The sequence below is a fragment of the Theropithecus gelada genome, chromosome 14 (genome assembly GCF_003255815.1).
Source record: "Theropithecus gelada isolate Dixy chromosome 14, Tgel_1.0, whole genome shotgun sequence".
Lineage (NCBI taxonomy): Eukaryota > Metazoa > Chordata > Mammalia > Primates > Cercopithecidae > Theropithecus > Theropithecus gelada.
In genome coordinates, this window is record NC_037682.1 from 99,727,847 (window position 1) to 99,749,326 (window position 21,480).

The following is a 21,480-nucleotide window of genomic DNA, read 5'->3' on the forward strand; positions in this document are numbered from 1 at the left end:
CCACCATGCCCGGCCTATTTCTTTAAAAAAAAAATTGTTTTTAGAGGCAGAGCATTACTCTGTCGCTCAGGCTGGAGTGCAGTGGCACAATCGTAGCTCACTGTAACCTTGAACTTCTGAGTTCAGGTGATCTTCCCTCATCAGCCTCCTGAAAAGCTAGGACTACAGGCATGTGCCACCATGCGCAACTAATTATTTTATTTTATTTTTGTATAGATGAGGTCTTGCCATGCAGCCTAGGCTGGTCTTGAACTTCTGGCCTCAAATGATCCTCCTACCTTGCCCTCCAAGAGTGCTAGGATTACAGGCATGAACCAGTATACCGGCCAGTCTCTTCTTTTAGACTCTAGATTCCTTTAGTCATTAGGTGAGACTGATTAGGTATGCAGGAGTCATTTAATCATTTTGTAATTTATTCTAAGAGTGTTGGGCAACCATTAGAGGATTTAAGTATGGGGTAATATGATGTGACTTGAGTTTTGTAAAGATCACTTTAGCTTCTTGTTTAATAGATTGGAGAGTTTCAAGAGTAGATTTGGTTTCGTGTAAGTTCTGGAGCCTGATTTCCTGGCTCCACCGTATACTGTGTAATCTAGGATTGTTTTCCTTCAATTTCCCCATCTGTAAAATAAGGATAAAATGGGAGTACTTAAGACTTGCTATGAAGATAAAGTAGGTTAAAAGAATTTAGAATAGTATATGACTGGTGCCTCACGCCTGTAATCCAGCACTTTGGGAGGCCAAGGCAGGTGGATCACCTGAGGTCAGGAGTTCGACACCAGCCTGACCAACATGGTAAAAGTCCATCTCTACTAAAAATACAAAAATTAGCCGGTGTCGCATGCCTGTAATCCCAGCTACTTTGGAGGCTGAGGCCCGAGAATCGCTTGAACCCAGCAGGCGGAGGTTGCAGTGAGCCAAGATCATGCCATTGCTCTTCAGCCTGGGCAACAAGAGCAAAACTCCATCTCAAAATAAATAAATAAATGAATGAATGAATGAATGAATAATATCTGGCACGTAATAAGTAGTCAGGTGTTACCTTTTATATTGTTATTTAACAAATATTTGTGTGCTTATAGCATCCTAGGCACTGGACCAGATACCATTATCAAGCTGAATTGAACAAGTGAAAAAAGCACTCAAAGTAATATGGAGACAAAACTTTGGGCTCTAATAATGTCTCTAAAAATTGGAATATAGGCCAAGCCCAGTGGCTCATGCCTATATCCTGGCCCTTTGGGAGGCTGAGGTGGCAGGATTGTTTGAGTTCAGGAGTTCGTGATCAGTCCAGACAACATAGGGAGACCGTGTCTCTACAAAAAATAAAAAATTAGCCAGGCATGGTGGCACACACCTGTGGTCCCAGCTGGTTGGGAGGCTGAGGCAGGGTTGAGCCCAGGAGGTTGAGGCTGCAGTGAGCTGTGTTCATGCTACTACACCTCAGACTGGGCAACAGAGTGAGACACTATCTCAAAAAAAAAAAAAAAGAACAGAATAGTTAGAATATAAAACAATTTGATTATTGACATGTTATTATTCTGGAGATGCTTTATTTGGATTTCTTTGACTTTTTTTTTATAGTAGAGGCTCCATTATGAATTGAATGAATCAGTGGGGAACATTTTTTGAATGAATGATTCTTCAGTGTGACCCTGTCCTTTTGTTGTAAGTTTCTCTGATTTACAGCTTGGTAATTTCACTTACAACTTGGTAATTTTTTCACTTTTTTTTTTTTATTTTAATTAATTTATTTTTTTTTTGTGATACAGTTTTACTCTGTCGCCCAGGCTGGAGTTCAGTGGTGCCATCTTGGCTCAGTGCAACCTCTGCCTCCTGGGTTCAAGTGATTCTCATGCCTCAGCCTCCCAAGTAGCTGGGATTACAGGTGTGCACCACCATGCCTGGCTAATTTTTGTATTATTAGTAGAGATGGGGGTTTCACCATGTTGGCCAGGCTGGTCCTGAACTCCTGACCTCAAGTGATCTGCCGACCTCAGCCTCCCCAAGTGCTTGGATTACAGGCTTGAGCCACCACACCTGGCCTACAATAGGTTATGAGAAATTAATTTTCTGAACATGCTGTACTAGTATTAAATATATTTCTATAATGAAGGACCTTTTTGTAAACTATGTCAGCTTTGTAAGTTCTGAGTTTTTGTATATCAGTTTATGATAACTTTTGTTTTTGTTTTTTTTTGTTTAAAGGAGAAACAGTAATTGATGTGTAAATGGGTAATACATGGGGAAGCTAGGAGATTTGCTTTATTGTGATTTAAGTGACTAATACTTTTAAAAAGACAAAATAGGCCCACAATCCCACCATCCCACCATTTTGGGAGGCTGAGGCAGGAGAATTGCTTGAGGATTTGAGTTCAAGCCCAGACTGGGCAACATAGCAAAACCCCATCTCTATCAAAAATTAGAAAAACTAGACAGGTGCGTGCTTGTAATCCCAGCTACTCAGGAGGCTGAGGCGGGGGGATCCCTTGAGCACAGGAGTTTGAGACTGCAGTGAGCTATGGTTGTGGCACTGCACTCCAGCCTGGGTGACAGAGTATATAAAAGGCTGGGCATGGTGGCTCACACTTTTAATTCCAGCACTTTGGAGACTGAGGCAGGAGGATCCCTTGAAACCAGGAGTTCAAGACCAGCCTGGACAACATAGCAAGACTGTCTCTACAAAAAAATTTTTAAAAAATTAGGCATGGTGGCATGCTCCTATAGTCCCAGCGCTTGGGAGCCTTAGGTGGGAGGATCTCCTCAACCCAGGAGGTCAAGGCTACAGTGAGCCATGATCGTGCCACTGCACACTAGCCTGGGCAACAGAGTAAGACCCTGTCTCTAAGAAATAAAAATTAAAAAAATTTTTTAAATAATTGAAATAAAAGGACAAAATAGTATACAACTGTTGTGTTAAAGAATTAAAAGGATTTGTAGTTGTTTTTGCACAGGAAAATATTACTAGCAGTTAACTTTGGGCAGTGACATTGGGAGATGGAGACATGCTTTCATAACTAAATTTTATGTGGTAAGTAGCAGAGAATTAAAGAGGAAAACAATGGCAAAAGAAAATAAAAATAGAAACACATGTATATATGAGGCAATTTACAAGCGTGCTTGGTTTGTATGAATGAATTCAGACAATATTAGCTTGGTTCTAATATGGTCCATGGAAACTATACTGAAATAGAATTTAAGATGTTTTGCTCAGTTCTTGTTTCGTCATTAATGTTTGTTTACTTGCTTTATATTCACAGGGATGTGCATGCAGTCTGTCTTTGGGATGATAAAGGCCCAGCAAAAATTCATCAGGCTTTAAAAGAAGATATTCTTGAGTTTATTAAGCAAGCACAGGCAGTAAGTTCTACGTGCTTATTTTAGACTTGTTTTAAAACTTCTCAGATAATATCATATTTTATAATTTTGAAAGTAGAACTTCTTGAAGTAATTTAAAAATATTGCATTGACTTTTGACACATTTGTTAAATAAATTTATTAAAGAAATGATCGTCATTAGTTGGATTATTTTTTTCCCACAGTGATACTTCTGTCAAGAGAGTACATATTATATTTAATTAAAAGATGCTATAGCGAATTCAATTTTTTATTTTTTTAGAAGTCCCCACCATCATTATTTTTTGGCTACACATCAGTCCACACAAATCTGTTTTTTTCCTCTCATTACTAATACCTCTTCTCAAGTTGACAGTAATTTCAATTCCAGATCCTTCTCCAGTTGTAAATTCTTTAGACGGTCCTTTGTATTGCTAGTGCCGAGCCAAAATTCAGCACTCTTGTATTGCTATTATGTATAAATGGCTAATAATATCAAAAGGAAGACAAAGCTCATTTAGGCATTAGATCAGTTATTCAAGAGTTAGTTGTTTTTTTTTTTTTTTGACACCTTGTAATGTTTCAAATCAGCCACAGTCTTTCTTATGAATAAATCCCTTACCTTTTTGAGGAGGACCCTAAGGACATGAGATTATTTTCCTTTCTATAACATGAGGTGTGGGGCAGGGCACAGTAGCTCAGGACTGTAATCCCAGCACTTTGGGAGGCTGAGGCAGGGAAATCACTTGAGTTGAAGAGTTTGAGACCAGCCTGGGAAACGTAGTGAGACCTCGTCTCTATACAAAATAAAAAATTACCCAAGCATGATGATGCACACCTGTGGTTGCAGCCACTCTGGAGGCTGAGGCAGGAGAATTGTGTGAACCCAGAAGGTTGAGGCTGAAAAAGAAAAAAAAAGTCTGATCTGATGGCTAGAAGTCCAGGCTAGAATTTCTTATTCTTTAGTTGGATCATTCCATTAATGTCTTGTACAACATTAGTAAAAGTTGTTTGTTAAATTGTGTTATTAAATACTAAAAGGTGCTTAGCAGTTGAAAATTAAAAATGAGTTTTTTCTATATATGACTTAAGATACTGAAATCAAGTATATGATTGGCATATATTTTAATTTTGCTAGTAGCTACTACCATGATGGAGTAAGACTAATGTATTGGATATTACTTAAGAAATTAAGTGTTTTATTGATAATTTCTTGACAAATTTTTTAAATTGTAGTTTTATAGGAAGTTACCTTTTAATGAAAATAAATTCTATTTTCAAGCACTTAGAAAATTAAATGTTTCAGTATCACAATTTAAAACTATTTTCTTAGAACTAATTTAGAGATACAGTTTCTACTTGCATTGGGAAATGTACAATGTTTTCTTTTTATTACTTGATAAAGATAAATGATGTTTATTTCAGATTGATAGAGCTTTATTCTTCAGTGTCTGGAAATAAACTTATAAAGAATTACCTTAGATGTTATTAACAGATGTTAAAAAATATACTGAACACTGGCAAAAAAAAGTAGGGTAGGGTTTCACTGTAACATGACTGAATAAAGTCTGGAAATGTAGACATCAGCAAGAATCCAGGAATGGGATTTAGCACCACTGATTCTGAGCAGTTAATAGGAATAGCAATGTCTTAAAAAGACCCATCTTAAAGTGATTTTTAAATGCTTAAGAATTTTTTTTTTTTATTGTGAATCATTTTACTAGGTAATCTTCAATTGAACGTACCTTGTTAGGAAGGACCAGATCTTCCAAATGGTTGAAAGGCAATATTCATTGAAATGTTTGTAACATTTTTTAAAGAACAAAAAAAAAAGAAGTAAAAATAATAAACATAGGTGGAGTCTTTTTTTTTTTTTTTTAACCTAGATTAATACAACTATTTTATTTGTTCACAATTCTGTGGCTTAGCAATTTGGGCTGGTCTCAGCTGATTTTACCTAAGCTTATTAATGCAGCAGCAGTGAGTTGTTGGACAAGGTGGTCTAAGAAAGCATTGAAACACGTACATGGTTTTTGGTGCGGCTTTCTCTTTCTTCTGTGGTTTCTCATTCTCAAGGAAACCAGCCTTTGAGATGAAAGTAGAATCTACAATACCTGTTCACGGATAGGCTGAGAAATCTCACAGTGTTACATCGGTGGTGTTCTGTTGGTCAAAGTAAATCACAGGACCAGCCCAAACTCTAATAGTGGAGAAATAGACTCCACCACCTTTTTTTTTTTTTTTTGAGATGGATTCTAGTTCTGTCGCCTAGCGTGATCTTGGCTCACTACAACCTCTGCCTCCCGGATTCAAGTGATTCTCCCACAGCCTCCCAAGCAGCTGAGATTACAGGTGCATGCCGCCATGTCTGGCTAATTTTTGTATTTCTAGTAGAGGCAGGATTTCACCATGTTGGTCAGGCTGGTCTCGAACTCATGACCTCGTAGTCTACCTGCCTCAGCCTCCCAAACTGCTGGGATTACAGGCATGAGCCACTGTACCTGGCATGACTCCACCACCTTTTAAAAAATTGAGATATAAATAACATACCATAAAATTTACTCTCTTAAAGGATATGATTCAGTGAGTTGTAGTATATTTCATAAAGTTGTGCAACCATCACCCAGTAATCCCAGAATATTTTCATCACCCTAAAAAGAAATCCTATACCTATGAACAGTCACTCCCTTCTCCCAACCCACTAAATCACTGATCTGTTGTCCCTATGGATATGTCTATATTTGACATTTTCTATAATTGGAATAATAATGTATGGCCTTTTGTGACTAGTTTCTTTTACAATATTTGTTTCTCTTTATGGCCGAATAGTATCTGCTGTTTGGATATACTATGTATTGTGGGTGTTTTTGGTTTCTTTTTTCATTTGTTTAGTTTTTTTTTTCTTTTTGAGACAGTATAATGTTCTGTCGCCCAGGCCAGAGTGCAGTGGCAAAATCACAGCTTGCTGTAGCCTCTGAAGCAATCCTCAACCTCCTAAGTAGCTGGGACCACAGGCACGCACCACCACACCCAGCTAATTTTTTGTTCTATTTGTGGAGATGAGGTCTTGCTCTGTTGCCCAGGTTGGTCTCAAATTCCTGAGCTCAAGCAATCCTCCTGCCTCAGCCTCCCAAAGTGCTGGGACTACAGGTATGAGCCACCATGCCTGGCCCCTATATTGTTTATCCATATTTCAGCTAGTGGATATTTGGGTTGTTTCTACTTTTTATCTATTTTGAATAATGCCGCTATGAACATTTGTATACAAGTTTTTTTTGTGAACATGTTTTAATTTCTTTTGGATGTAAGAGCTTGTACAATAATTTAAAAATTATGTACAATTTAAATTTTGGCATGGATATGTTTTGTTTTTAATTTTTCAAAGCAACTGCATTTATTTCAAATTGGTATGTCTCTTTTTTTCAGCGAGTACTGAGCCATCAAGATGATACGGCTTTGCTAAAAGCATATATTGTTGAATGGAGAAAGTTCTTTACACAATGTGATATTTTACCAAAACCTTTTTGTCAACTAGAGATTACTTTAATGGGTAAACAGGGCAGCAATAAAAAATCAAATGTGGAAGACAGTATTGTTCGAAAGGTAAGACTGTTTTTCTCATTGTTCTCCTAATATTCTTCAGAAAGAGGGTGATTTGGAAGCATCTGAAAGTAATTTAAACTTTTAAGTGGGTTTTTCTACTTCACATGTAAATTGCTTTTCAGCTCTTCTTAGATTTTATTGAATAATACTCTTATTTATGTCTTTAGCTTCAATCTTCTTTCATCTTTTTATGTGGTCTTAAGCTATAGATCTGTGTCTTCAACCATTATCTCCTTTACTTTTCCTTTTAACTTTCTCCTTTTCCTGGTATTATCTTCAGTATTTTATGTCTCTATTCTTTCTTTATACTCTTTTTTTTTTTTTTTTTTTTTTTTTTTTTAAGGAACTGGAGCATCACTCTGTCGCCTAGGCTGGAGTGTGCAGTGGCGCAATCTCTGCTCATTGCAGCCTCCACCTCCTGGGTTCAAGCAGTTCTCCTGCCTCAACCTCATGAGTAGCTGGGACTACAGGCATGCGCCACCACACCCGGCTATTTTTTGTATTTTTAGTAGAGACCTGGTTTCACCATGTTGGCCAGGCTGGTCTTGAACTCCTGCCTTCAGGTGATCCGCCTGTCTCAGCCTCCGAAACTGTTGGAATTACAGGCATGAGCCACCACACCCAGCCTATACCCTTACTAGAAATTAAATTACTTTTCTCCTCTCTCAAAAATCTCCTTTTATTAGGTTACCTTCTGATATCTTTATATTTAATTGTGGCTAAACTGCTATCTTTATAATTTCCCTTTTACTTAATTCTTCTGTTATAAATTCAGTGTGTACTGTGCCTATTTTCTATTCAAAATTTGTGTCAAGTAACCAGTCATGATTTAATGGAAAGAACTCAGTGCTGAATATGAAGGGTCCTAGGTTTCCCTTTCAACTCTTCAAACTCTGTCCTCATTTTCCATGTATCTTTCCACTTGTAAGAATCAAATGGAACCATAGATTTGAAAAGTAAAAAATGCCATTTGATCTTTAGTCAATTTGCTGTTTGCTGTGATGGTTATAGTAACACAATCCGGCATTACAGTAGTGTAACCTGGGCATTGTTGCCCCATCCCAGCCTTAAAATTTGCTCTGATGTTGACAGGAATTCTGTTAATTTAGATACCCAGTGGTTCTTCAGTGTTAGAAATCACTGCAATATGGGAAAGTAGTGCCGAGAAAAAAATAAAAGTGAAAAACACTTCTGGCTGCTATTTAATTTGTAGTCTCATAATCTTATCCTCTTTTTTTGGCCATTCTCTGTTGGTTGTGGGAAGCAACATCCACTTACTGATTAAGTATATCGATTCTGGGACCACAGTTTTTGGATTCACATCTCAGTGTTGCCACTGATGAGATGCATAAATGTGGAAAGTTAGCTTTGCTATCTGTACCCCAGGTTTCACATATCTAAAGGGGGGATAATCATGGTACCTATATCAAGATTATATGAGGATTAAATGAGTTATATGCGGACAATACATAGAGCAGTCCCAGGTGCAGAATGAGTGTTAGAAAACTGTTTTTTTTTTTTTGTTTTTTTTTTTTTGAGACGGAGTCTCGCTCTGTCGCCCAGGCTGGAGTGCAGTGGCCAGATCTCAGCTCACTGCAAGCTCCGCCTCCCGGGTTTACGCCATTCTCCTGCCTCAGCCTCCCGGGTAGCTGGGACTACAGGCGCCCGCCACCTCGCCCGGCTAGTTTTTTGTATTTTTTAGTAGAGACAGGGTTTCACTGGGTTAGCCAGGATGGTCTCGATCTCCTGACCTCGTGATCCGCCCGTCTTGGCCTCCCAAAGTGCTGGGATTACAGGCTTGAGCCACCGCGCCCGGCCAAAAACTGTTAACTCTTGTTGTTATTGTTGCTGTTATTAATGTATCTCCTACATCTGGCCAGGTTTCTTGGAGTACTGATATAATCACCAATGTTTAGATACCATTTTTATCATTTAATGGAACATCTAAACAGTAGATTTGCATACTCTTTTATAAGGTCCAGTATCAGATTTTCAGTTGGTCCTTTTTGCATTTTTTATGTGTCTTTAGAAACATGTGCATATGTCTATTTCAAACCACCAGTATATCTGAAATTCAACCATGGAACTACAGGAGAATAAACATTTTCCATATATTATCATAGTTAATTTTTACAACCACTGAAATTTGCACTATTATTTTGACCATTTTACACATAAGAAAGCAGATAAATAAGTAACAGCTGGGATTGAGTTCCGGTTATGTTGGATTCTGAAACATTTGTTCTTTATTTACTTTTGTTTTGTTTGAAATGGGGTCTTGCTGTGTTGCCCAGGCTAGAGTGGAATGGTGTGTTCTGGGCTTGCTGCAGCCTTGCCCTCTTGGACTTAAGTGATCCTCCCACCTCAGCCTCCCAAGTAGCTGGGAGTACAAGTGCATGCCAGCATGCCTAGCAAATTTTTGTATTTTTTGTTGTCATTGAGATGGGTCTTACTGTGTTGCCAAGGCTGCTCTCAAACTCCTGGCCTCAAGTGATCATCCCACGTTGGCCTCCCAAGGTTTTGGGATTAGACCACACTTAGTCGACCCTTGTTTACCATTATGCTAAATATACTGCTTCCCTGAAGTATTTGAGTGAATGCAACCTAAGTTATTTTGAGACAGGGTCTTACTCTGTCACCCAGGCTGGAGTGCAGTGGCATGGTCTCGGCTCATTGGGACTACAGGTGTGTACCACCACGAGTGGCTATTTTTTTTTTTTTTGTATTTTTTTTATAGAGACAGGAGTTTGTCCTGTTGCCCAGGCTGGTCTCGAACTCATGGACTCCAGCAATCCACCTGCCTCGGCCTCCCAAATTGGTGGGACTACAGGCATGAGCCACTGCACCTGGCCCAGGCCTAGGAATTTGATTTCCTTTTTTAGTGTTTGTACATGATACTTTGTATATTAATAATTGAAAATTATGTTACAATTTGTTCTTGTTTTCCTAGCTTATGCTTGATACATGGAATGAGTCAATCTTTTCAAATATAAAAAACAGACTCCAAGATAGTGCAATGAAGCTGGTACATGCTGAAAGATTGGGAGAAGCTTTTGATTCTCAGCTGGTTATTGGAGTAAGAGAATCGTATGGTATGTTCTGAACTTTTATGATCATAATTTCTGTTTCATGGAAATTGTAGAACAATTACGGAATAGCACAAAGTTGTGTTTATTAGCATACAAAGTTACATCTACTTTTTGTACTAGATTTTTTTTAAGAGTACACAAATGATAATTCTGCTTAAAAGTGTATAAAAATTCATATTAATGTGGTTAATATTTTCATGCCATTAATTTCTTGGCAAGTCTTTTTAGTGAAGTAAATTAGATATATAAATTTGAATGTATAGCTTATAAAAGGTAACTAGTTCATTAAAAGGTTAGGTATTCATGTTTCAGAAAGCAGGTTACTTCCATGAAAGGTAATGAAAAGGAGAGCATGTAGGAGCACATTCCCTCTGACTTCTAATCTGTTTCCTGTTACTTAGAGTATGCCTCTTCCCCACGCTTCATCCTCCTCCTGGAGGCCTTTCTTCATTCCCAGACTAAGTTAAGTTCTGTCATTTAGTGCTTCACAGTACCTGTGCCTCCTTGGCATAGTACTTTTGTTTAATAGTGTTGTTAGCACTGTGTCTTTAGTGAACATAGAATGCATGGCACAAAATCACTCTAGATAAGTATTTATTGAGTTAATGAACCTATAGAGTTATTTTTGACTGGCTTTTCTTCATTGCGCCATAATCCTTTAGTTATCAAGCCTTTAGATTTTCATTAGCAGTGCTCCTGAAATTTATTTTTTATTTGAACTGCCACCAGACATTAAACTTTACATGCAGAGTTTTGAAACAGTCCTCTTATAATGATCTTATTGCTGTTGTTTAACCCATATGCTGTTCATAAATGTTTAAGCACTATTTTATTGGTATTTTTTCTACTTACCCCTTAAGTGCTACACCATGCTTTTTTTTTTTTTTTAAAGAGATGGGGTTTTGCTCTGTTGCCCAAGCTGGAGTGCAGTGACGTGATCATGGCTCATTGAACCTCCACCTCTCAGGGCTCAAACAGTCCTCCTATCTCAGCCTCCTGAGTAGCTGGGACTGTAGGCATGTACCCCACACCTGGCTAATGTTTTTCTTTTTTTTTTTTTCTTTTTTTGAGACAATCTCACTCTGTCATCTAGGTTGAAGTGCAGTGACATGCTCTCAGCTCACTGCAACCTCCACTTCCCGGGTCCAAGCAGTTTTCATACCTCAGCCTCCAGAATAGCTGAGATTACAGGTGTGTGCCATCATGCCCAGCTAATTTTTGTATTTTTAGTAGAGACGGGGTTTCACCATAGTGGCCAGGCTGGTCTTAAACTCCTGACCTCAAGTAGTCTGCCCATCTTGGCCTCCCATAGTGCTGGGATTACAAGTGTGAGCCTTTGTGCACGGCCTTAATTTTTCTGTAGACACTTGATTTTACTATGTTGCCCAGGACATCTTCACAACCATTTGTAATTTACCATTCTACCTTACCTTCTATTAACCTTGCAATGCACTTAGACAACCTAGTCGTATTTTCTTGTGCTTTTCTGCTTCTGAATATTTACTTACCTTACTAATCTCCATTTATGCAAATTCTAGTTGATTCTTTAAGATTCAGTTTAAATCCCATTGCTTCTGTGAATGTTTTCTTGATTATTCAGTTAGAAGTCAGTCTCTTACCTATTCAAAAATAAAATAGTCTATATTTGTATTATTTATTTGTTACTTTACTGCTTTGTGCTGTCATCATCATCTTATGGAGAAGGATTTTGTCTTATATAATTATATGTTCTCTTGAGCATTATTACCTTGCACATAGTGAGTCCTCGATATTTATTTCATTTATTATACTCAAAATATTGATTTTAATCATAATTGGAGTAATACTTTATTTTCTGTTTTTCAGTTAACCTTTGTTCTAATCCTGAAGATAAGCTTCAAATTTATAGGGACAATTTTGAGAAGGCATACTTGGATTCAACAGAGAGATTTTATAGAACACAAGCACCCTCGTATTTACAACAAAATGGTGTACAGAATTATATGAAATATGTAAGTTAGAACTTAGCATATGTGATAATTTGAGCAATTCTCTTGATATTCTTAAAATGATTGCTATTTTGCTTCTGGACAGGCAGATGCTAAATTAAAAGAAGAAGAAAAACGAGCACTACGTTATTTAGAAACAAGACGAGAATGTAACTCTGTTGAAGCAGTAAGTAATGTTGTAATTGTACATTTTGTGGGATTATTTGAAATACAGAAGCATAGGAATGGCAAATAAACAACACAAATAACGTTATTTAACAGCCAACATTGTTAATTGATTTTAGTTCTTTTTGCCTGTGAACCATAGCACAGCTTCATAGGAGGTATCTTATTCAGAACACGTTGTCCTTTGGAGCTGGTATGCAAGATCAAATCTATTTGCCATACCTGTTCTAGAGGTTATTTAATATAATTAACTTTTGGTAAGTTTTCTTTTATTATGTTTTATGGATATCTAAAGTTAACCATTTTTGTGATTTTCATGTTGCAAGTAATATATGCTCCCTTAGAGATACAATTGACTCTCTTTTTTTGTGCCAGTTATGTTCTCTGAAGTGGCTGCAAACACCAAATTAGTGAATAATGAATCATTTATTCCTAGGGGATATTTCTTCTCCTTTTGGGAAGATGTTTCAAACTTAATTTGTCATGAGGTAAAATATTAATTATTATTATTTTTAGAAACAAAGTCTTGCTCTGTTGCCCAGGCTGGAGTGCAGTGGTACAGTTATACCTCACTGTAACTCCTGGGCATAAGGGCCCCACCTGCCTCAGCCTCCTAAGTAGCTGGGACTACAGGCATACGTCACCATGCCTGACTAATATATATATACACACACACACACATATATATGTGTGTGTGTGTGTGTATATATATACTTTATCTTTTTTTTTGAGACAAGGGCTCTCTCTGTCTCTGTTGCCCAGGCTGGAGTGCAGTGGTACAATCTTGGCTCACTGCAACCTCTGCCTTTCAGGCTCAAGCAGTTCTCCTGCCTCAGCCTCCCAAGTGCTGGGACTATGAGCACGTGCCACCATGCCTAATTTTTTTATTTTTAGTAGAGATGGGGTTTCACCATGCTGCCCAGGCTGGTCTTGAACTCCTAAGCTCAGGTGATCCACCCGCCTTGGCCTCCCAGAGTGTTGGAATTACAGGCGTGAGCGACTGCGCCTGGCCACCTGGCTGATGTGTTTTTCTTTTTTTTTTTTTTTTTCATCGAGAGCAGGTCTTGCTATGTAGCCCAGGCTGGTTTTGAACTCCTGGCCTCAAGCAATCCTTCCTCCTCAGCCTCCCAAAATGCTGGGATTATGGGCATGAGCCACCATACTTGGCCTCAAAATATTAATAATTTGATGAAAGCATCAGCTTTTTATATTGTTTTATTTACTTTATGTTGTATGATAAAATGCATATTTTAAAAAACAAAAAACTGGTCAGTGATAGTACCATGGTAGGTGTTTTCTTTTACATGGAGGACTGACCTTAGGGTGCTTTAGTATAAGTAAAGTTAGAATCTAGTTGGGACAGTCTTGGAATTGTTGAAATACAACAATAGTATTTCCCCTGGTTCCTTTCAGTCTTTGGAGCCTAGGAACTTGATTTAGATTTGCATTCTCAGGAATAACATTCTAGCTTGCCCATAATCAAATATTTTTCAACTATGAGTGGGATTCAAAATTTTTTTTTACTTTTGACTTTTCTTTGGCTTTGTCCATCTTAAGTGGTAGTTGTGTTTATTTTATTCTTTGTTCAGAAATCATGCTGAGCTGGATGTCTTTTCCCTTTGGTTCTTTTAGTTTTTGTTTTGCTTGTCCTTGATTTGCAGTATGCATCCTCTTTGAGCGGTTGAAATAGTTTTGATATTGGCAAAAGGAAGGATAATTTAGTGGTTATTTATAGAAGTTCTTTATAGATATGTAAATCCAGGCCTGGGCTACATTCAGAAGGCCAGGAAGGCTATTGACTTTTTTTTGAAAACAGGTGGGCCACAGAGTTGTCCCTTAAGAAGATTAATCTGGTGACAGGAAAGATGGAAGACTGGAATGGGGAAGAGCTGGGAATAAGAAGTAGAAAGCGTTTGCAGTAATTCAGGCAAGGTATTAGGCAGACCAAGTAGAGTTACAGTAGTGGGAATGGAAAAGACAAGGAGAGAGAGAAACTTCTTAGAGGTGGAACGTTGTTCACATGGATGGGGCTACATATCACAGATAATCAAGCCAATAATGTTTCTGAGGTTTCAGCCATGGAGAGCTGTGCTGCTACTGAGAGATTAGGTATAAAAATAAGTCTTAGTGAGGTAGAAAGGATGAGTTCATCTTGGAGGATTTGGGTATTTGTTGTAGATTGATGTACCTGTAGCACCTGGATGGGGATGTTAGAGTTTTATAAGGTGAAATTGTTCTGATCTCCTACTGCAATTTATATAAGTTGATTATATCATAAGCTGGTTATATCACATTAAACTTATGAATTTTCAACTATAAAGGGCCAACTAAAAGAATGAGTCCAGAGTAGCTGGGACTACAGGTGCATGCCACTACGACTGGCTAATTTTTTATTTTTTGAGATTGCATCTCACTGTGTTGCTAAGGCTTCTTTTAAACTCCTGGACTCGAGCAGTTCTCCCACCTCGACCTCCCAGAGTGCTGGGATTACAGGCACGAGCCATGGCACTTGGCAGTAACGGTCAAAAGTTTGAAATGAAATAGGATATTTGCATAGTTTCAAAGTATCTTCCCCAAGATATTTACTAAAGGAGAAGCCTGAAGATGCCATCTTAATTAAGTGATCAAGGTGAGCATCACCAGTAGTAGGACATGCTGATATACCCCATGATATGATGCACTAAGAAGAATACAATATTATTTCTGTTTTATTCTTGCCAAAAATGTATAATCTTACTGTAATAATGAGGAAAGATTAAACAATTGATAGCCTACAAAATGGCTAATATTCTTTAAGGTGTCAAGACTGTAACAGACTCAAGGATAAAGGAACTGCCACAGATTGGATGAGAGTAGGAGAAATAACTAAATGTAACATGGGCTTGTGGATAGGATCCTGGAATAGAAGGACATTAGTGGAAAAACTGGTGAAATGAATAAGAGCTAGAGTTAAATTGATAGTATTGCACCAATACTATTTTCCTGGTTTTGATAGTGGTACTATAGTTATGTAAGATGTTAATGTTGGGAGAAGTGAGGTGCTATTTTTCTGCTAACTTTTCTGTAATCATCAATCAAAGAAGTTGAAAAAGAATATTGGCTGGGCGCAGTGACTCACGCCTGTAATCCCAGCACTCTGGGAGGCCGAGGCGGGCACATCACCTGGTCAGGAGTTCAAGACCAGCCTGATCAATATGGTGAAACCCTGTCTCTATTAAAAATATAAAAATTAGCCGGGCGTGGTGGCATGCACCTGTAATCCCAGCTACTCAGGAGGCTGAGGCAGGAGAATCTCTTGAACCTGGGAGGCAGAGGTTGCAGTGAGCCGAGATTGTGCCACTGTACTCCAGCCTAGGCGACAGAGCAAGACTGTCTCAAAAAGAATATTATGAAGAGTGCCTTTTTTTTTTTTTTTTGAAACATAGCCTTGATGTGTCACCCAGGCTACAGTGCAGAGGCGTAATCTCTGCTCACTGCAACCTCTGCCTCCCGGGTTCATGTGATTCTCATGCCTTAGCCTCCTGAGTAGCTGGGACTACAGGTGCTCACCACCACGCCCGGCTAATTTTTTGTATTTTTAGTAGAGACAAGGTTTCACCATGTTAGCCAGAATGGTCTCGATCTCCTGACTTCGTGATCCACCCACCTCTGCCTCCCAAAGTGCTGGGAATACAGGTGTGAACCACCACACCCGGCCAAAAGTGATTTTTTTTTTTTTTAATGAAGTAAGAGTAATGCTATAGAGTGTATTGGTGGTGGTAATGCTTCTGCTGCTGCTTTTACTTTATGGAATATGGTCAGAAAAGGTCTCTTTGAGGGAATGATATTGGAGTTAAGACCTGAGTGATAGGGAACTAGCCTTGTGAAGATCTGAGACAAAAGCATTTCAGGCCGAAGGAAGAGCAAGTGTAAAAGCTTTGAAGGGGGAAGGAGCTTAACATATTTTAGGAACAGAAAAAGGTTAGTGTGGCTAGAGCATCACAGGTGAGGGATGGAGAGTGATGCAAGATAAGGATAGACAAGAAAGCAGAGTTCAGTGCAATCAGAAGCCAATCAAAGATTTTAAGCAGAGAGCTTATTCGATTTCCGTATTACAAAATAGCGTTTGGTCTGCAGTATGGTATTTAACAATCTAGATGAGAGGTATTGGTGACAGTAGAGATGGATATATAAGAAGATGGATTCAAAGTGTATTTGGGAGGTATATCTAATAGGTTGTTCCTGTTTTACAAATGAGGAAACAAATTCAGAAATGTACAGAAGGTTGCCCTCACACAGATAGGAAATGGTGAAGCTGGGTTTCAATTTAAGTCTAATCTAGATCCTGAGTTCTTAAAGATACTATTAAGCACTTTAGAATATATAAAGAAGAGACATACAGTTTGGTAAATTATTTGGGTATATGTATTGCACATATATGTATATAATTAGCACTCTTGGTTGCAAGGGACAAAACCCATCTCAAAAAAAACAGGTGGATCTATGGGTTCATGTAAAATTCCTCGTGGACAATGCTAGGGTAAGACTAAAAGGAAGTAAATGTGGATTCAGAAACTCATGACTCTGCGAGAACTTTCTAGGTATGTGATGTGATACCATAAATATGATATATTTCGAGAAATTTTTCTTCTGGTCTGCTTTATTATCATTTAGAGTTGATAGGCATTTGCTTGAAGTGGAGACCATGAGAGCTGCCAGCTTATCCTTCCAGTTTGTGACCTAAGAGGTGATAAGAGTCTTCCTCCACTGGTTTTAATTGACCCTACTTTAATTGGTCCAGCTTGGATCAGGGGCCCAAACTTGGATCAACTGCTGTGTGTTTCTTTGCACGTGTGTGTAAGCATGTTTAAGTGCCAAAATACATGTATTTGTAGTATGCATAATATAGTAGTACTCATCCAGAGGACAGCCGTTTCAGAAATTTTAACTATTTGCAATTCAGGTGAGAAATCTAGAAAGTAAATTAGGCTGTGCATGGGGGCTCACGCCTGTAATCCCAGCACTTTGGGAGGCTGAAGTGGGTGGATCACAAGGTCAGGAGTTTGAGACCAGTCTGGTCAACATGGTGAAACCCTGTCTTTACTAAAAAAAAAAAAAAAAAAAAAAAAAAAAAATTAGTTGGGCCTGGTGGCATGCACCTGTAGTCCCAGCTACTCAGGAGGCTGAAGCAGGAGAATTATTTGAATCCAGGAGGCAGAGGTTGCAGTGAGCCGAGATCATGCCACTGCACTCCAGCCTGGGTGACAGAGCAAGACTCAGTCTCAAAAAAAAAAAAAAAATTAGTCCAAGAGCTCTGAGCAGTTAAGTGTTGCATTAGATGTCTGAAGCCCTACTCTTACAGTTTTATTTTTACTTATAGGAGAGCCACTTAGACCCTACCTAGATCTGATTCTACATACAATTCTAATAAGCTTGATTATCACTGGGTGGGCCTATAGCAGATGAACAGGAATGTATTAGTAAAACAAGGTAATAGGCTTCCAAGCTGTGCTGCTGAACAGGCATGTTGACAGCAAAAAATAACACAACCATAAGAAAAGAGCAAGAAAAAAAAATTGAGCCAAAATGCCTTTTTTGTTTTAAGAGACAGAGCCTCGCTATGTTGCCCAGGCTGGAGTGCAGTGGCTATTCACAGGTTTGATCAGAGTGCACTACATCCTCGAATTCCTGGCCTTCAGTAATCTTCCCACCTCAGCCTCCTGAGTTGCTGGGGCTGTAGGCGCATGCATCCACACCCAGCTTTAAGCCAAAATGACTTAAAATTTGTGTTTGGTTTTTAGGTGATAGTCCTGCATACCTTAGTATTTCCTGGGGAAATTCAGGTAGTATTTACTACATACCCACAGTGTGTAAGGCAGTATGCTAGTTGGGGATAATAAGATAGACTTAGTCCCTATCCTCAGGATGACACTAGAATAAAATGGATTGTTTATACAATAGAGGAATAGAAAAGTGAATTGGTAGTGTAAGTCTTGATCACTTCAGAATGACCAGGGCACCGATAGGGAGGGAGTGTATTACAGTGGTTAGGGTCATACATGTTGGTATTAGATGAAAATTTGAATCCCACAGATGTTATTTTACCAGCTGTCTGCATTTTGTCGAGTTATTCATCCTTTGTAGTCTCTCTTTTCCTAACTATAAAATGGAATAGGCCGGACGCGGTGGCTCATGCCTGCAATCTCAGCACTTAGGGAGGCCGAGATGGGTGGATCATGAGGTCAGGAGTTCGAGACCAGTCTGGCCAACATGGTGAAACCCTGTCTCTACTAAAAAAAAATACAAAAAAATTAGTTGGGCGTGGTGACATGCATCTATAATCTCAGCTACTCAGGAGGCTGAGGCAGGAGAATCGCTTGAACCCGGGAGGTGGAGGTCGCAGTGAGGAAAGATCACGCCATAGCACTCCAGCCTGGGCGACAGAGCGAGACTTTGTCTAAAAAAAAAAAAAATTGAATAATACCCTTTTGTATTAGCAGAATTAAATGAAATATGATATATTAAACATTTAAGCACTGTGCCTGGCATGATAGCTTTTACTGTTAGGCACTGGTTCAGAGAAAACTACTTACTAATTCTAAGACAAGTAAAAACTGTTTTACCATCTGTGCAAAACTGATTTAAAAAGCCGAGTAGATAACTAGGTCACAGGTTACAAATTATTAACATTAAAATAAGCACTTATTAACCTTCAGTATTTCGGTATGTCAGGCATAGTATCCTCTCCACAGAGGAGGTCAGAAATTTAAAAAAAATTAAGCTTGGTGTTCAAAAAGGCAAGGTGATCCAGACTTTTGTAGTGCCACTAATCATAATAGTACAGAAAGAATCTTAGTCAAACTAGAAAGACCAGGAAATTAGTGATTGAATACATTACAGATATCCTTGTATGGTTAGGGGCCTGGTAATTATAGAGTAGAATCATAAAGTGGGGGAGCTCAAGATAATTTTTATTTCAACTCTTACTTCATAGCTGAGGCAAAGCAAACTATTCCTTATACAGAGCTATATAACTAATGAAAATCAGAAATGCTTTTTTTTTAAAATGAAATTTCAACGAGGTAGAAATAATTATGCAAATTGAATACCACTAAAAGAAGGATCTGGCTGGGCGTGGTGGCCCACGCCTGTAATCCCAGCATTTTGGGAGGCCGAGGCAGGTGGATCACCTGAGGTCAGGAGTTCAAGACCAGCCTGGCTAACATGGTGAAGCCCCGTTTCTACTAAAAATACAAAAAATTAGCCGGGCGTGGTGGCGCGTGCCTGTATTCCCAGCTACTTGGGAGGCTGAGGCAGGAGAATCGCTTGAACCCGGGAGGCGGAGGTTGCAGTGAGATGGCGCCATTGCACTCCAGCTTGGGCAACAAGAGCGAAACTGTCTCAAAAAAAAAAAAGAAGAAGAAGAATCTACCACGTCTCGTAGCCTACCTGTCTCACCTTTCATCTTCCAGACCTGTGAATTCATTCATTCAACAGGTACTTATTGGAGTGCCTGCTGTGTTTTATGGCAGGCATTATTTTTGAAGAGTTTATAGTCTTGCTATAGAGGAGGTTAAAACATCAAGCACATTGATAGTTAAAGTGTTTCACCTTGCAGACCTCTGGGGAGAGATTGCTATGGATTTAGAAGTTGTGCTCATCTCAGGCAAACATACAGGAGTTGATGACATATGGCAAAAAGTTTTTTTCTTCACGGAATCTAGCAAAAGGAGACAGAAAGGGAGTACAAGGTGAGAGAGATGGCTTATCACTATACTTTCCATTCAAGATGTATTTTCAAATAACAAGTTATATATTTAGGATCGACTATGTATATAGTAATTTGGTAAATGGGAAGAAATACAAAAGAGGAATAACATGATTTCTGTCCTCAAGAAACTGACTGTCTTGTTAGGACAAGACTCATTTGAAATAAGGAGAGAATTCTATCTAGCAATCTCCCTTCCTTTTGCCTAGGTAAAATAATTTTCTGAAGGATTTTTTAATATATAGAAATCTATACCATAATTGTTCTCTTTATTTTTAAAAAGAGCTTTGTAATGAAAGTTTTAAAATATTTACACAAGTAGAGAAAATACTATAATGAACCCTACCCCCATACCCAGTCCTCCAGATTCAACAATTATCATTGTTTTGTCATACTTGTTTTGTTGATCCTTCTTTTTGTTTTTTCCTTTCTTTTCCATTCCTCCCTATTTCCCTCCCCATTTTGCCTCCCTTCCTTCCTGCATTCCTACGTTTAAAAATAAATTTATGATGTTGCTCATTTTTACTCCACTTACATTGTATTAGTCCATTTTCACACTGCTGTAAAGATACTACCTGAGACTGGGTAATTTATAAAGGAAAGAGATTTAGTTGACTCACAGTTCCACATGGCCTGGGAGTCCTCAGGAAACTTAAATCATGGCGGAAGGCGAAGGGGAGGCAGAGCACATCTTACATGGCGGCAGGAGAGAGAGAGAGAGAGAGTGTGTGTGTGTGCAGGGGAAACTGCCACTTTTAAAACCATCAGATTTTGAAAATTCCCTCTCTATCACCAGAACAACATGAGGGAAAACCATGCTGATCCAGTCACCTCCCACCAGGTCCCTCTCTCAACATGTGGGGATTACAATTCGAGATGAAATTTGGGTGGGGATACAGAGCCAAAGCATATTACAATCTATATTGTAACATAACCTATATACACTGTAGTATTACTAACTGGTTCTCTAATGATGACCATTTCATTGTTTATAGTTTATTTCTTATAAATAGTGCTTTCTAGAATATCCTTAAATACCTCTATCTTTTTAACATCCTTGTGTACACATCTTTTCTCACACTTGGCTTCCTCTTGGAATCGAATCTCCTGGAAATTAGATAGCTGAAGTAAAAGTCCCTGAACCTTTTACAAATTGCTACACAATAAATACCAAACTGACTTTTAGGAATGTAGTCCCATCAACTGTGTGCTTGTTTATCCATGTCATCACTGATCTGAGTTTTGTCTATTGATTTTTACCAATCTCCTGGTATCATAGATTTTACAATATTTTTTGTGTGCATTTAAAAATTAATGAATATTTAAAATTATAAATATTAAACATTAATTATATGTATAACTATAAATATAAATACATAAAATTATAAATAATTATTTTATAAATATAAAATAATTTTTTATTTTGTGCATATATACGTGGTGTATGTAGTTGTATGTATTTATGGGTTACATGAGACATTTTGTTACAGGCATGCAACACATGATAATCACATCAGGGTAAATGGTATCCATCACCTCAAGCATTTATCCT

General features: G+C 38.3%; 1 protein-coding gene across 1 annotated transcript in view; it reads left to right on the plus strand.

Moving 5' to 3' along the window:
* Positions 1-21,480, plus strand: part of CUL5 (cullin 5) — a 102,934-nt gene that overhangs the window by 38,847 nt on the left and 42,607 nt on the right. The window contains 5 exon segments of the mRNA XM_025357585.1: positions 3,261-3,360; positions 6,763-6,939; positions 9,890-10,031; positions 11,874-12,019; positions 12,102-12,182. Coding sequence (XP_025213370.1) covers positions 3,261-3,360; positions 6,763-6,939; positions 9,890-10,031; positions 11,874-12,019; positions 12,102-12,182 — 646 coding nt within the window.